Source organism: Scatophagus argus, chromosome 2, assembly GCF_020382885.2.
Source record: "Scatophagus argus isolate fScaArg1 chromosome 2, fScaArg1.pri, whole genome shotgun sequence".
In the NCBI taxonomy this organism is placed as follows: domain Eukaryota; kingdom Metazoa; phylum Chordata; class Actinopteri; family Scatophagidae; genus Scatophagus; species Scatophagus argus.
Genome location: NC_058494.1, coordinates 41100 through 58276, shown reverse-complemented (window position 1 = coordinate 58276; position 17177 = coordinate 41100). Strand labels below are relative to the sequence as shown.

Genomic DNA, 17177 nt, shown 5'->3' with positions numbered 1-17177 from the left:
AAGAACATCATATATGTGAAAATACAGAGACATAAAGTACAGCTGCAGAGAGTAGATGTCAGTCTAAAACCGGACAAACTGTGCCAGCACGGTGGTGCACTGGTTAGTGCTGTCGACTCACAGCAAGAGGGGTCCAGGTGGAGCAGGGCCCAGTCTGGGCCCTTCTGTGTGGAGGTTGCATGTTCTCCCTGTGCCTGTGTGGGTTTTCTCCGGGTACTCTGACTCATTGCCCCTAGGTGTTAGTGTGAGAGTGTGTGGTTTCTTTGTGTATCAGCCCTGCGATTGACTCACGACCAGTCCAGGGTGTACCCCACCTGTCGCCCGTAGTTAGCTGGGATAGGATTCAGTCCCCCCCCCCCGGCGGAAAAGTGGTATAGAAAATGGATGTTACAACTTGGCACATACTGAGCCTACGAATGTTGCAGACAATAGAGAGACATGTCAGACATTGAGAATTTGCACCGATGTCACGGTTTGAAGTCTTAGTTTACTTTATTTTCATTTTTATTTAGTAGTTTTTCTTCTCATGTGTCTTTTTTAGCTTTTCATTAACTGTCTTTATCTGTTTTCCTTCCTTTTTTTATCATTTGCTCTTGCCCTATTTAGTTTCACCTGTCATGTTATGACATGTCATATGTCATGTTTTGTTTGTGTTTTCATCACTGTTTTCACCACTCGAAGCCTTAATTCATTATGGAAGGGCTGAACTGGGGAAAAATTACGGACTGTTTGCACCTCCAAAGCTGGATTTTATCCCACCAGAACTGCAGCGGACCACAGAGACTCTTGCCCCCCCCCCCCGTGGCCTCGGAGACGGAGGAGACAACGTAAACAAAAGCGGGGTAAGCGGAGCGGGCTGCGTGCTAGGCTACATGCTAAAAAGCTAAAAGCTGTTCTCCCCAAATACCACAAATTCATCAACTTTCCAACCAGAGACTACAATATTCTGGACCAGGTCTACTGCAACATCCCAGGAGCATACAAGGCTGTAGCAGCTCCTCACTTGGGCATGTCTGATCACATCTCCGTGGAGCTGATCCCTGCCTACAGACCTCTGATTTGCAGAACCAAACCCACCACCAGAACCATCCAGGTTTGGACTGGGGAGTGTTCAAACCTGACCTGGAGGAATACACGTCAGCTGTGTTGTCCTATGTTCACTTCTGTACTGAGTCTGTCCTACCCACAAAGACAATCACGGTTTTTCCTAATCAAAAACCATGGGTGGACGGCACAGTGTGGCCCCTGCTAAAAACCTGAGATGCAGCCTATAGGTCAGGAGATAGGCTGGCTTACAGCAGGGCCTGGAAAGAACTGAAAAAGGGCATCCAGCTGGCAAAACACAGGCATAAGCAGCGCATCGAGGAGCACTTCAATGACAACGATCCACGTAACGTGGAAAGGCATCAGGACCATCACGGACTATAAGCGAAATAACCTGCAGAGGTCAGCCATGACCCGACCCTGCCTGACACCTTAAACAGCTTCTTCACACGCTTCGACTCTCCGAGCAGCAGAAGTACTGCACACCTTCCTCAGCCAGAGGTGCAGCAGCAGGTCCAGACAAGGTGTCAGGACGCACACTGAAGTCATGCGCTGACCAACTGGCAGAAGTCTTTCTGGACATCTTCAACCTGTCAATACAGCTGTCCACGGTCCCTGTTTGCCTGAAGTCCTCCATCATTGTGCCTGTGCCCAAGAAATCAACCACAACCTGTCTCAATGACTACCGACCTGTTGCTCTGACCCTGGTTATTATGAAGTGCTTCGAGAGGATCCTCCTGAGATACATCAAGGACGCCATCCCCATTGGCCTGGACAGTCTGCAGTTTGCCTACAGGGAGAACCGTTCTACGGAGGATAGCACTCGCTAGCACTTCACATGGCCCTGACACACCTATTTGTGGACTTCAGCTCAGCTTTCAACACTGTCCACCCGGATATGCTGGCCCTGAAGCTCCACAACCTGAGTCTGTCAGCTTAACTCTGCTCGTGGATCAGCGACTTCCTCACCAACAGGCTCCAGGTGGTGAGGACAGGGGAGTGTACATCTGCCCCACTGATCCTCAACACTGGCACACTGCAGGGTTGTGTACTCAGCCCTATTCACCTTCTACACACATGACTGCTCTGCTATCCACCCCACAAACATGGTCGTTTGTCGTTAAGTTTGCGGACGACACCACTGTGGTGGGTCTCATACCTAACAATGATGAGACCCACTACAGAGATGAGGTCCAGAACTTGACACAGTGGTGTTCCAGGAACAACCTCATCCTGAACATCAGCAGGACCAAGGAGGTCATAGTGGATTACAGGAGGTCCAGGAAGACTGATCACGCTCCCGTCTGTATACTTGGGGAGGCGGTTGAGCGGGTGGACAGCATTAAGTTCCTGGGCATCCACATCTCCTCTGACCTCTCCTGATCAGTGAACACCTCACACCTGGTGAAAAAGGCCTAACAACGGCTCTTCTTTCTCAGGAAGCTGAAGCGGACTGGACTGTCTTCTCAGCTGCTTGTGAACTTTTCCAGGGCCACAATTGAAAGCATCCTGTGTCTTAGTGTGACTGTGTGGTATGGCAGTTATACAGCACAGGACAGGAAGGACTTAGCCCAGGTGGTGAGGACAGCACAGGGTTCCATCAGGAAAGCAGTACAGAAACATTAAAACAAGCACAAACAGACTCAGGGACACCTTCTTCCCCAGAGCTGTAAAAGCAATAACCCCCCCCAACAGTGAAACACTCACATCCCACCCCAGGACTTCACACATACAACCTCCCCCGTCTAGCCACATACACACACACAGCATACCATAGACTGGCACTAAGTGCACTTTATTTACCTCACGTGTATTTTGTATTTTATATTTTTATATTTTTCTTAAGTGTGCAATTTTAATTTTCTGCTGCTATTTATAAGCGTGCTTTTAAACCGAAAATCTGCACAAAATTTCGTTATTTCGTTAAGACTCTTGATTCTTGATTCTTTACCCTCCTGTCTGTATTTGGTTCCTCCATTTTCATTTTGTGAGTCTAACATAAGCAGTTAAGGACTCAGCAGAAACTTTTACTCCAGCCTGTTAGCCTCTTTTCAGACCCTGAGGTGGCTCGCCAAGTATGCATCCGAGTCAGCCAACGTTTTGGCCGCACCACTGCCCAGCAATCCAGTCTCACAGCTACCCAGTACCGTAGATGTCCAACCATTGCCCAGTTCTGTGGAGGTCTTACCAAACCCAGAGCCTCAGCTGCCCAGTGTCACTGAGAAGCTATCTTCTAATCCTAGTTCCTAGATGTAGTACAGCCAACACCAGCTCCTGATCTTCAGTTGGTGGCCCAGCTGGCAGAGCTCCTGGTCTTCAGTCGGCCAACATCAACTCCTGGTCTTCAGCTGGTTGACACCAGCTCCTGGTCTTTAACTGGCAGTCCAGCAAGCCCAGCAAAGCCTGGTTCCCATGATACAATGGCCACCTCTGGTCTCTGAGCTGCAGCAGTCACCAGCTTTGGAGTAACAACAGCACAAGCTTCACTGACTCAAGCCCTGGTGCCCTGTCACAAACCTCCTGCTCTGATCTCCTTGGACAATGCTATTCACCTTATATATGCTTCCTGTAGTTGATATTACTAGAAAACACTCCATAAATTATCATTACTATGCAGATTGCACTCAACTATATTTATCAATAAAACCAGATGACACCAATCAGTTATCTTAGCTTCAATTACTGTTGTTAACGATGCCTCATTTGGAAATCTTTCTGACAGTCAGTCAAGGAGGATATCTTATACAGCAAAAATTTAACTCAACTGTGTAAGAGTGTTAATCACTTTGTGTTAATAAGGCGGTGTTTGAGACTCAACTTCCACAGAGTTATAAAACCACGCCTCTCCTAACACATCCTCATGTATTTCTAGCTCTACCGATACACAGACTGCATTTTTAACTATGGACAGCATTATTTTAACACTGGATCTGAGTTGTATTAGTAACACTTTAGGAAGTGTTAAATTAACTTTGCAAAGACTGGGACAAGATAAACGCCAGCATAGTGTTAGAACTGACTCACTCAGAGTTGATTTAATGCCATAAAATCTGTGCCATAAAATTTGCATTGTTACAATGGGGAAAAATCAACTATTCTCACCACTTCTGTGAGTGTCAAGTGGATTCTGCACTTGCAGTTGAAACTGTGTCAGTGGGGATAGATAATGTATTTGTATTCAATGTATTCACATCACCTTGGTATATGCTACGCTTGATGGTAACTTGTGCAAAAGGCTTTGAGTTGACTTCTGGGGTTGTCTTCCACAGCCCCATCAATTTCTTTATGAAGGCTCTTTGTGTACTGTTGTTGTCCATTTTCAGCCATTCCAGTATCTATGGGTGTGGCATTGAGTCGTAGCCTTTCTTGTGGTCAATCCAAGTTGGTCTGACTGGTCTTGCAGTCCCAAGTGACTGCTCTGTCAACCAGTAGCTGGTGCTTGGCTACACCCCAGAGTGCTGCCAGTTCCTTCAGGGCCCCACTCATGTATTGAGCCATGTGCCCACTGATCTTAGCTGCTTGATGACTGACAGAAGCTTCCATGTTGTGCAGAGGCAGCTTATTGGCCAGTAATTGGATGGAATTGCTCCCTTTTGAGGATCCTTCATGATGAGGATTGTCCTTTCTTGAGCCACTCTGGGTGAGTCCCATCCATCAGCAGCTGGTTGGTGATTTGTGCTGCTAGGTGTTCATGGAGTGCAGCTAGCTTCTTTAGCTCCAGTAGGCATGGATCATATCAGAGCCTGGCGCCGTTGTTGGATGTCTGGCATTGTGATGGTTACTGGGTCTTGTGCTAGAAGATTGCTGCTTAGGCAGTCTGGAAATATGGAGTAAATAACTTGTTGCTACAGGCCATTCAATATATGTATACTTGTGATGTGAGTGAGACCTTGTTGTAGAGATTCTCAGTCATCCAGGTCATGGACAAGGTTGAATAGTTCCGTTAAGCAAGTGGATGTGAAGTTTTTCTAGAAGACGTTTCACCTCTTATCCAAGAAGCTCCTTTAGTTCTAACTGATGGTGGGGAGTACAGGAATACTAATGTGATGGGACATCTTCTACGACATCACATCACTTTTTATATGCATCCCCACCACAGAAGCAGTCTCGACAGTAAGGATGAGACTACTACAAGACCATACTCTGTCAGACAGGACCAACTTGACCACTGACCACATCTGTGCCCTTCTGGACTTGTATCTCACCACCACATACTTTCCAATTCAACAATTCATTCTACAGGCAGAAGCATGGGTGCACAATGGGCTCCCCTGTGTCTCCCATAGTGGCGAACCTCTACATGCGGGAAGTGGAGAGCAGAGCTCTACACTACATGGGAACAGCATCCACTTCACGTCACTTGTTCCGATATGTGGATGACACATGGGTCAAAATCAAGACCCAGGATATCAATGCATTCACAGACCACATCAATACAGTGGACAGAAACATCAAGTTCACCCAGGAAGGTGTGAAAGATAACAACCTTGCCTTCTTGGACTGCTACACAAGCGCATGACCCAACACAGGAGGGCCAACTCCTCAGGACAGGACTCAGCTGTTCACCTACACCTCAAGGCTAAAGAACACTCTTTTGAGGACAATAATGTCCACATTTTGGCCAGGGAAGACAGATGGTTTGAGAGAGGGGTAAAGGAAGCCATCTTCGTCAACCTGGAAAAACCATCATTCAAAAGAGGAGGTGGTCTAAGACACAACCTGTCACCCACTTACAAGGCCCTCTTAGGAGTAATACCCAAAGCTTCGCTTCTCACTTGCTCCCACCAGGTTCACACATCAAAGAGGCATGTAACCAAAACCATTCTGACGGGGTTGTCTACAACCCATAAGAACTCCCTCACATTAACACCCTAACGGCCCACTCAATAGGAGGGACCTGAGGCAACTTTGTTACCAACTGCCTTTTGTCATACCCTCAGTAAATACAGTATATTCCAGTTCTCCCCACCATCAGTTAGAACTGAAGAAGCTTCTTGGATGAGAGGCAAAACGTCTTCTAGAAAAACTTCACATCCAGTTGCCTTACAGAACTATTCAATCTTGAGTGAGAGCTTGGTTTGCATTGTAGGTAGTGTGTCAAGGGTTGCCCGTTGTCATCAGTTCTGTGGCTTCAACAAACACTGACAACCAGCTCGCACTGGGACAGTTTGCATCCAAGTGTGAAGCAGCTGGGATGAAGATCAGCACATCTAAGTGTTGGGATCTCTGGCCATGCGCTCTGGAGAACAATAGAGCAGCCTACATGTAACCCATAAGGCCTGAGTTAGAGTGACTAACTGTTAGAGACCCCACTCATGATGTGCACCTAGTCATAAATTCCTGAGTTTAAACTCAGAACCGGCACGGACATTGGCTGCGTGCCAGCCATCTCCACGGGGGTCCGAGGTGACGTCACTCAGGTAATAAAAGGTCACTGCGACCATCAGCCTTTGCTTTTTCCCGTGCGTGCTGTGACAGTGAGAGCTCCAGGCTCTCCAAGTGTCCAAACCGCCAAAAGGGAGCAACAATCAGACGTTTGATTATCATCATCTTAGATCCCGGGTCACAGTTCTGCAACTCGCAGACCGAGAAACAGACTGCTGTATTTTTTCTGTAACTTTTCCTTTTTCTTCATCCGACGTGGATCGCTGGGCAATCAGCTGATCGCACGTTAACGAGCCGCGCGCAGACTTTGTTAAGGACGAAACAAAGTTTGTTAACTTCTTCACCGGTGATTTTCTCTGCTGCCGCCGAGAGATCAACACTCCGCATCATCTGAGTAACCGCCAGCATCCCGCCGAGGACGACGCTGCGAACGTTTAAGCAGATCATTATTTCAAACTCCGAAAGATCGGAGCAACGCAAAGTAAGAGGCTTATGTCTGGGCAGAGATAGTGTAACGTAGGGTTGTTTACACATGATTTCCTGTAACTTTTAAGTGCTGCATTGATTGATTTTGTTTTCCAATCAGTCATTTCCGCCGTTTCAGCGAGACCGCACGTCACCGGTTAAAGGACCAATAGCTGAGCAGATAAGCTCCGGTTTACTGAGTCCGCTATTGTGTGGTGATACGCGAGTTTCAAAAGAATTAGAGTGGATTCTTTTATTGGGTTGTGTTTCTTGTATTTTCATTTCTATCTTTCCTCACATTCTTCTTTCTGAACGGTGAGGCGAAAGTCCGAGCACGCGATCACGAGCCGTAACAAAAGGGTACGTGGCGCTCAAAGGCTTCCGCCCATTGTTCTCTTCTGTGACCATACAAGCAACATTACGTGGGTTATCACCAACTTGGCTCTGAATAATACGGCCGACGTATTCTTCTGTAGTCATTTTGGGTTTTGCTGAGTCATCACTTGCGTGTGACTAGTTGTTTTGTTTGCTGAGTCATCCTTTATGTGGTTGTTCATCCTGGTGTGCTGACCCCTCTGTCACACCGCGGTGAGGTATTGTCTTGTTTTGGGTTTTTGTCTCGTCATTTCCTGTTTTATTTTGAAGTATAACTCTCCTCTCGTTTCAGGTCACTTGCCCTTCCTCGTGTCTCCAGTCTGATTGTCTTCCCGATTACCTGAGTGTTTCCACCTGTTTTCCCATTACCCTCGTGTGTTCAAATAGTCTGCGTTTCCCTTGGCTTGTGCCAGTGTGTTTCGTCTTCGTATGATCACGCCAGCGTACCTTGCCACAGTCATAGAAATCTTGTTATTGAATCTCTTTGTTGAATCCTCTGAGTGAGTTTTGTTTAACCTTTTTCATAGCGCAGCTTAGTTTTCTAGTTAGTATTTTGATATAGCCATTCCTCTCTTTGAGTGATTTTTTGTTGTAGTTCTTTATAGTGTGATTTCGTTTTTTCCTCCTTTGGAGTGATTTTTCGTTCTTGTAAGTAATATTATTCCTCCTTAGGGAGCATTTTCTGTTCGTTAATTCTTATAGCCTGCTTTCGTTTTCTCATTGTTTTGTTAATGTTTCATAGCCGTGGGTTCTCTTCTAGAGAAGATCTCACGACAGGTAATTTTCATAGCCACTTTGTTATTACACTCTGCTTAGAGGATTTGTCACAGACATTCGCAATAAAGATTGTTTTTGCTACACGAGTCTCTGCATCTGAGTCCTGCTCCGAGCCCCAGCCTGACAGTACACACTGGTCAAAATGGACTCAGCGGAGACCCGGCAGCTGGAAGCCGCCTTGCGGGAGCAAGAAGCCCGTATAACTCGTCAGGAGGAATTTCAATCAGCCATGGCCTCTCACTTCGGAGCTTTGTCCAGCCAGGTGAGAGAACTCCAGAGTCATCAGGCTAAGACATCAGGATCACCCGTGGATCCGGAGGCTCTGGCAGCCTCCTCTCCAGCCCCATCTCCGTTCGCCGTGGGAACGGGAATCCGGCTAGCCTCTCCTGAGTGGTTTTCCGGGGAACCCAACCAATGTAAGCCGTTTCTGGTTGATTGTTCAATCCACTTTGAATATTCTCCCCATGCATTTCCCACCGACAGGTCTAAGATAGCGTTCATTATTTCCCATCTGACCGGTCGGGCGAGAGCGTGGGCTACGGCGGAGTGGGCACGGGACTCTGAACTCTGTCAATCCTTGTCTGAATTTAAAGCAGCTCTGCTTATGATTTTCGATCCAATAACCTCGGATCGTGAAAAAGCACGAGAGCTGTGCGGAGTGAGTCAAGGAACAGAGTCGGTGAGCGATTATGCCATTCGCTTCCGCACTCTGGCAGCGGAGAGCGGGTGGAACTCCACGGCTCTCTATGACATTTTCCTGAAAGGGCTGGCGCGTTCCATTCAGGACCAGCTGGTTCCTCTGGATCTTCCCCCGGATCTAGATTCTCTGATCGCCTTGGCCATTCGGACTGATAGCCGTCTCTGCGAGCTCAACAGGCAGCGGCGAAGCGGAATGTGAGGGCGGAGGATTTATTCCAGCACTCAAATATCGGACGGACACAGTCTTTCCCTGTCTTCGCATGAGCCTTCTTTCCCCCACGCAGAGGATGAAGGGGAGCCCATGCAGTTTGGACGGGCTCGGCTCTCTCCCAAGGAGCGACAGCGACGTCAGGAGGAGGGTCGATGCTTTTACTGCGGGGAAAAGGGTCATCTCGTAGTAACTTGCCCAGTTAAAAGACCTACGAAGGTGAGTCTACGCACGGTGACCGGCCCTGTTTCACGTCATCTCACTGCGGTCAAGGTAACGCACCATGCTGTCTCTACTGAGCTTAAGGCACTCATTGACTCTGGGGCAGATGAAAGTTTAATGGACTGGGGGTTAGTTAGAAAAATCGGTTTAAATACCGAACCCTTGGTTAAGCCTTTTGAAGCCAGAGCTCTCGACGGGAAAGAACTATTTGTTACACCTCTATCTCTATACACCTATGTATAGAGATAATCTTGTTGCTGTACCTGTGTACTATCTGACTTGGTCACTGCTGATTCACAGCCGTTTCTTTGGGGGACATCAGTTTCTCTGTGGGTTTCTCCTAAAAGAATTGGGACCCTGAGGTACATTATCACTACTTGCAGTTATATTTGCCCCCTCTTCTTCACTCATTTGTCCTGCGTCCATGTTCATATCTCCTGTGCTGGTGTGTTCCTTCTGTCCGTGTGTCGTTTCTTGCGGGGCTCCCTCTGCTCTGTCAGTATCCTCCATCCCTGAGTCCTCTGCTGTATCCAACTCAGTGCCTGCATCACTTAGATCCAGATCCAGCCCAGCCTCCTCTCTCACTGCTTCGTCGACCTGCTCCACTGGAAGAAACATGCATTGTGTGAGAAGATTGCGATGGATCACCCTCTCTGCTCCTCCAGCCTCAGGCCTTACGACATACACAGGGGTGCCTGGTTGCTTTTTCACCACAATGTATGGGCAAGACTCCCTCCTGTCTCCCAGTTTCTGCCGACCCTCCACATGACACACTTTGACTAGGACTCTATCTCCAGGGTTGAAGACTTGGCTCTTTGCTTTCTGGTCATAGTACTTCTTCTGCTGTCCCTTAGCCTGCCACGACATCTGATTAGCCTGTTCATAGGCCTGTGACAGACAGTCATGGAGAGTTTGGACATAATCACTGTATTCACATGGCTGGTTCTGGATGGGGAGCCCAAAAATGAGGTCGACTGGGAGCCTGGGATGTCTGCTGAACATGAGATAGTATGGCGTATACCCAGTCAAGTCATGCCGTGTGCAATTGGATGCATGTGATCTGGCATCCATATACTCATGCCAGCGGGGCTTCAGATGAGGCTCTAATGTCCCCAGCATGTTTAATAGTGTCCTGTTGAACCTTTCAGTTGTACCGTTGCTCTGAGGGTGGTAGGGGGTGGTGTGGGTCTTAGTGATGCCAGTACACTTGCACAACTCTCTCACAACAGCACTTTCAAAATTGCGCCCTTGGTCAGCATGCAATTGGGCAGGGAAACCAAACCTGCAGAAGAAGTTTCTCCATAGCACCTTGGCCACTGTGCTAGCTTTTTGGTCTTTTGTGGGATAAGCCTGTGCATAGCGGGAGAAGTGGTCTGTTACAATGAGCACATTTTCTATGCCGCCTTTGGATTTCTCTAGGGTCAAAAAGTCTACACACACAAGCTCCATGGGTGTGCTGCTATGTATGCTGACCAGGGGAGCCCTGAGGCCTGCAGTCGGGGTCTGCCTCAGACAGCACCTCTCACACTGCTCACACCAAGCCTTGATTTCCTGGGACATTCTTGGCCAGTAAAATCTTTCTCTTATCATCTGCAACGTCCTTTCAAATCCCAAGTGCCCTGAGTCATCATGGAGAGCGGTCTTGACTGCTGCGCGGAGCTTCTCTGGTAATACTAGCTGATCTGCTGCCCCTCTCTGACAGTCTTGGATGCAGCGGTACATGATACCATCTCTTATCACTAACCTCCTCCACTCCTTTAAGAGAAGGCACACCTGCCCACCACCTTCAACTGTTTCACTACGGCATGGTTTTTGGTTTCGGCTCTTACAGTGCAAGATAGGGCCGATGACTGGATCCCCTTTTTACAATGCACGAATCCTGTGTTGTCATGGCAGGCAGCAATTCTGTCCCCACATACCCATAGGGCTCACTTGACTCTGGGGGTTGACTGGGCTCAACCGCCTCTGGCTCAGCAGCTGCCTCACTCAAGGGGCTGTCTGGGCCAGGCGTGGTTTGTGTCTCCCCCCACTCCCACTAGCGCAGGACTTCGGAGACCTCCATGTTGGTAAGGCGGGAGAGGGCGTCTGCATTTGAGTTATTCTGACCCTTTCTATACTGAATGTCAAAATCGAACACTGACAACCGAGACACCCACCTCTGGCCTGTAGCATCCAGCCTTGCTGTGGTCATCACATATTTGAGGGGGTTGTTGTCTGTCTGGACAGTGAACTTGCGCCCGTAGAGACGGTCATAGAATTTATCGGTCACTGCCCACTTCAGTGCAAGGAACTCTAGTTTGTGTGCTGGATACCTTGTCTCCGCTGGGGTCAAGCCCCTGCTAGCGTAGGCTATGACTCTCTCTGCTCCATCCTGCACCTGTGCTAGGATGGCGCCAAGTCCCCCGGCAGAGGCATCCGTCTGGAGGATGAAAGGCAGGCTGAAGTCTGGGTAGCCCAGCACTGGTGCAGTCATCAGCTTGTCTTTTAAGGACTGAAATGCCTCCTCACACTCAACAGTCCATACAAAGGGTGGGTCTGAACCTGCATTATCCCCCCCCCCTCTTTTCTTCTTTCTGGGGTCACCACTTGTGAGGCGGTAGAGCGGAGCGGCTAAGGCGGAGTAGTCTTGCACATACCGCCTGTAGTAAGCAGCAAATCCCAATATTAATGAGGGACTATGGCACCAATAATTTGGAGAAAATAATGAGGTCATCTAGATAAATCAGCAGATGAGTGAAGTTGAGATCACCAAAGCAGCAGGTCATGAGTCTCTGGAAGGTGGACGGAGCATTTTGCAGGCCAAATGGCATTCTGTTGGCCTCAAAGAACCCCTTGGGAGTGCTAAATGCTGTCTTTTGTCTATCCTGCTCTGCCACTTCAACCTGCCAGTAACCAGAAGTGAGGTCGAGAGTAGAGAAGTACTTTGCCTGCCCCAGAGCCTCCAGGGCCTCTCTATTCTTGGTAGGGGAAATGCATCTCTTGTACTGCAGGCATTAAGCTTCCTGTAGTCGATACACAATCTTAGAGATCTGTCTTTGTTAGTAACGATCACTACTGGCGAGGCATATGGACTCTTACTGGGTCTAATGACTCCTGCAGCCTCCATCTCTCTCAACAGCCTCCTGACATCTTGCCACTGGGAGGGGGGGATCTTACGATATGGGAGTTGAAAAGGCTTGGGGTCAACCAGGGGGATTTCATGCTGCACAGTTTTTGTGTGACCCTAGTCTGTGGGATGCTGTGAGAACACACCTGCATTCTTCTCAATCAGCTTTTTCAACAGTGTGCGCTGATGCTCATCCTCCACTGCTGCCTCACTGAGATCTACACAACCACCCGCCACCACCTGATCAAAACTTAGACATGTCTCGCTGCTCCCTCCATGGTCGCCGTCTCCCTGGTGTTTCTCAGGGACATCCACATCATCCACCAAGAAAGCATTGGCCAGGTGTGCCTGTGGCCTGATAGTAATGGCACGCTGGGACAGGTTCATTACTCTGACTGGGGCGCAACCTCTGTTCACATTGGCAAGGACTTTTATGACCAAGAGATTTTGAGAGAGTTGCAGAATCTATTTCTTTTCCTCCTGGAATGTGAACCTTACGGCCAGTGTACACAGCAGGGCTGACAATGTCGTCCATTCTGCTCTGCTTGGTGTCACCAACCTCCTGTAGAGCTGTATACCACTCCGGGTGACTTTCTTTGACTCTGTGGAGAAACTGTTGGCCATGGACTGCCTGGAGGTGGCTTCTGGCGGCGCGAATGACATTGGTCCCCACAAGCAGAGGGACCGAGGAGCGATATTCAGAATCTAGAACAACAAAAGTTGGTAGAGTCTTAAACTCTTTGCCCAGTACTTTCAGTTCAATGTACAGGACACCATAGTAGGGGACGTTCTGGCCCCCAGCACCTTCTATGGGTACCTTAGAAGGCTGCAGCTTTAGGTTTTGGAGGGTGGGGTGGTCACGCCAGTATCTGTGTGTAATACTAGTTACTTGTGAACCTGAGAAAGCCCTGCACTTCAGCCTGTTAACTTCCACCCCTCCCTCGTTCCTAGGGCACACTAAGGGGGGGCCCTCTCCTCCATCACTCAACACTTTTTCCTGCAGTCAGGGGCCTTGTTGCTCGACCATAGTTGCCCCAGCTACCATGGGCTTCAGGCGTTTAAAGACTGGTGTGGCTGTGGCATGCCTCCCTCTGCAGGGGTTACTGACTGGGGTTGCTGAGCCCAGACTGTGTTGGGGTTTGGAAAAACAGCTCTGCATAGCCGAGCTATATGTCCTTGTTTCCCACACCGATAGCATGTGACGCCTGCACTGGGAGTAGCATTTGCTGGAGATGGACTTTTTGACCATCTCTGTCAGCTCAGATAACTCTGATACATGCTTTGTTCTCTCTGCCTTCACATTTGCGCTGCACTCAGAAGCGACCTACATCTGTGTAAATGTTTTCTTTGGTTTGTGAGGTGACTGGAACTTTTTATTTTCTCTTGCTAGGTTTCACAGCTCAACTTGTAGCTCTCTGAAGCTTAGGAGCCTGGGCTTCATGGGTGCAACTCTTGCATACACCTCCTCATCATTAAGCCCCCTTAGAAACTGCCGGGTGATTTTACTGTCACGATCAGGAAAGGGTCTGCCGCCTCTCTGACTTTCTTCTACAGCCCGAAACGTAGACTCCAGTGAAATAGCATAAGAACAGGCAGATTCTCCTGGCCGCTGGTTGCGCTCATAGAAATGGGCTAGTGGGTTCAGGGAGCCCTGCACATCCCCATACTCAGCCCTCAGTTCATCAAAAGCCTTTTCTGGTGTCTGTTCATGAGGGGGCAGGTTCAGAACCAGTTTTCTGGCCTCACCACTCAAGTGTCATACAACAGTCGAAAAGCAGAGGTGTGTGGGCAGCTCTATTGCCTCCAGGAGATACTGCATATCACGTATCCAGTCGTCAACCAGCATCTTGCTATCTGCATTACCAGTGAACACTTGAACATTCTTCACCTGATGAGTCTGCAAGAACCCACCATAGGACATCTGCGGGACACTGACATTGGCTGGGGCTATGGCAGGGGTCTTTGGGGGTGGGTCAGCTGGGTATGAGTGCATGAGTGGGTTTGAGGGTTGTGGTGGAGGCATAGTATGTGAGTAGGCGCTGGGATACATGCTGGATTGTGGGTTAGCTACCACAGTCTGTGGGTGCGCTGACATGGGGGCCTGAAGAGGAGCTGTGTGGCTAAAGGCTGTGTTTTCCACATTCAGGGGGTTGGGGGTTGTTGTGTTTGGATTCCATGTACTGGTAGTTGGCCGTTTTGTGGAGGGCAGCGGTGCAATTTGCATCCATGGCGGGTTGGGGTAGGGAGTACTTTGAAGAGGCGGTGGAGCTGGGGTTCCATGGGGGTTAGCTTGAGTTTGTTGGACAAAGCCCATGCTTATGACTGGGCTGACATCAAGAACAGGCAAGACGGCCTGCATACTAGCTCCAAAGCCTTCAACATTGGGTGCTCTGGCTTGCATAGCACCATGATCAGCATAAGGGGTCAGCACTGGGGGCGGTGGGGTGAGTTGTGAGCCTAATCCAGGCATTGGGGGCTGCCCATTGGTCTGGTGGTCGTAGGTGTAGTACTGCAAGGTGAGGGTCAGCAAGCTTAGTGATGCCTTCAGGTGGTCTGGGTTTCACTGGCTGCTGTGTGCTCACTGTGCTGGGGCCTGCCATTGCACCCTCACTCAAACAGCGATGTCGGGTCTTTTCTGGGTCACTGTAGTGGTTTATTGCAGGACCATGCAGGGGTTGAATGCTGGTGGCTGCTACAGAGGGTACATCTAGTGTTAGCTGGGAATCTGTGTAATCACTCAACATTTTTTTTTTTCAGACAGTAACTCTGGCTCAATATGTATACTGCAAAATGTCTGCAGTGTGTTAATGTTCTATGTGGGATTTTGTGTATGCACTACTCTGATATCTTATACAAAAACGCAATAAAACAGCCAAAGCTAAAAATGCTAAAAATGCACAATCAAACTTCAATCAGCATTCGCATCAAACTTTGAAAAACCAACAACCAGTGTAAAACTCTATTTAGCATAAAGAGTATTAATAAACACTAGCAACACTAGGTGGAATATAACTACAAAGCTTCTATAACAGAACACACCAGATTTACCCCAATAACATTAAATCAAGTTCCTTTTTTTCCAGAAAAGTAAAGAAAAAAATATACATATATGTCTTTAAGACAGTTCACTTAAATGTCCCACTTCTTTACACTTATAAGGATACACTGCTGATGATTCCACCACTCTGTGTAGGCACTGTTGCAGGAAGCCAAACGTCAACAAAGAACCGGCCTCTTACGACACAGCTGACAGAACGTCCACAAAGCTGAAGTAAGGCACAAAGTTCACTCGCTGATGATTCTGTAGAGTGCTGCTCAGCGTTTGGGTCGCAGGGCAATGCCAGTCTCAGTCTTCGGTAACTCAGGATATCACAATCCGGGTCACGGCACCAAAAGATGTAACCCAGACTGGCCGACCGTCCCTCCACACCTCCCCTGGACTCTGCGTTGTGTTGTGATGTTATGATGTTTTTTGGGGAAGTGTACTTGCCGGGGGGAAAGGAGTCACCAGAGAGGGGATTCGGAATTGTGATCAAGACCTTCGCCGAGCGTTTATTTCACAGTCTGTCAGCTCACTCTCTAACACAGTGGCTACTGCTCCAGAAACCTTGCGGGGGCAAGGGGAAGTACTCTGAGGGACTATGGCACCAAACTGTCTAGGCTACGGTGTTCCGAAAGGACATTTTGCTTAAATCCCTGTCATGTACACATCGCAACAGCGACACCTTGTGATGCAATTAGGCAACTGCCCTACATTGACATAAAATAAGTTTTATAGTTTGGTACCTGAGAAACCTCAAATGGTACAGGTGTGCCAAAATGTCGAATTTGGACAGTCCATCATCTGGATTTATTCTGACCTGGTTCGTGTATACTTGTTTTTACACTTCCACAATAATCTCACACTTGTTACCTTCATTTTGATATCAAAATTATTCAAATACACAGTGTAGTTGCTGAGATATACTCATTTTATTTTTATTTATATTCATTTTTGAGCAGGAGTCACAAGAACAAGCCTAGTTTGGAACAGGTTAATTTTGGTGTTAATAGCTGTTGTAGCTGTTTAGCCTTGTCTTCTATTGAGGCTAAAACAGCGATGCAGAGCGAATTACTTTCTAAAAATAAAAATTTGCATTGCTGACAGTGTGGGTCATATTGTCATTATGAACATAACATTAAGAACAATATACATACTACTGTATATTTAATGTGCTCACATAATGATATTTGGATAATGTGACATGGTGGTGTAATATAACGATGACCAGCTGTGAGGATAATGGTGATGGTAATGGCAACATCTTGAAAAAGGTACATTTGGATAATATTTACTTACGATGGACAGACAACTTGCTTTCCTTTTTTTCCCTTCTTTGTGGATTTTCCTTCTTTGGATGTGGTCAATTGCCAACAAGACAGCAGCAGGAGCAGCAGCAAGATCATAGGCTTCAATCCAGGGGTCATGGTGCCTAAAACAGAGTTATAAAGTGGCTTTCAAACATGTTACCAAAATGTAAGAATAACCTCAGCAGCACAGCCAACTTAGTGACTTTTAAGACTGCATAAGAGACTTAGTACCAAGCTACACATCAGTTTTTCTTAGACATATCTTGTTTTCCCAATGTGACGAGGGGCACATCATCACCTGGTTTACACATATAGCACCACACACTTTGACTGAGTATAATTGCACAGACACTTTAAGAGCAGCAGCGCTTTATTGAAGATTTGCACAATACATTTTAACACATTGCTTGTTTACACATTTATATGGATATATTTACCTTATTTATTGAATATTTATCATTATATTCATTGTCCTTTTTCAGGTCTGATTTTGACTTTGTTGATAGGTGCTGTGTGGGCCACGCAGTTTTACCTAGAGGAGAGGGA

At 47.7% G+C, this 17177-nt stretch overlaps 1 protein-coding gene across 2 annotated transcripts in view; it reads right to left on the bottom strand.

Moving 5' to 3' along the window:
- The window catches only part of LOC124064743 (glycine receptor subunit beta-like), a 68716-nt gene that overhangs the window by 39756 nt on the left and 11783 nt on the right, over window positions 1-17177 (bottom strand). Inside the window, exon 2 of one of the 2 annotated variants that reach the window (XM_046399448.1) lies at window positions 16621-16753. In XM_046399448.1, the coding sequence (XP_046255404.1) occupies window positions 16621-16748 (128 nt within the window). In that variant the 5' untranslated portion in view covers window positions 16749-16753. Of the gene's footprint in view, window positions 1-16620; window positions 16785-17177 lie in introns of those variants that run through there. The other variant, XM_046399457.1, reaches the window with a different exon arrangement.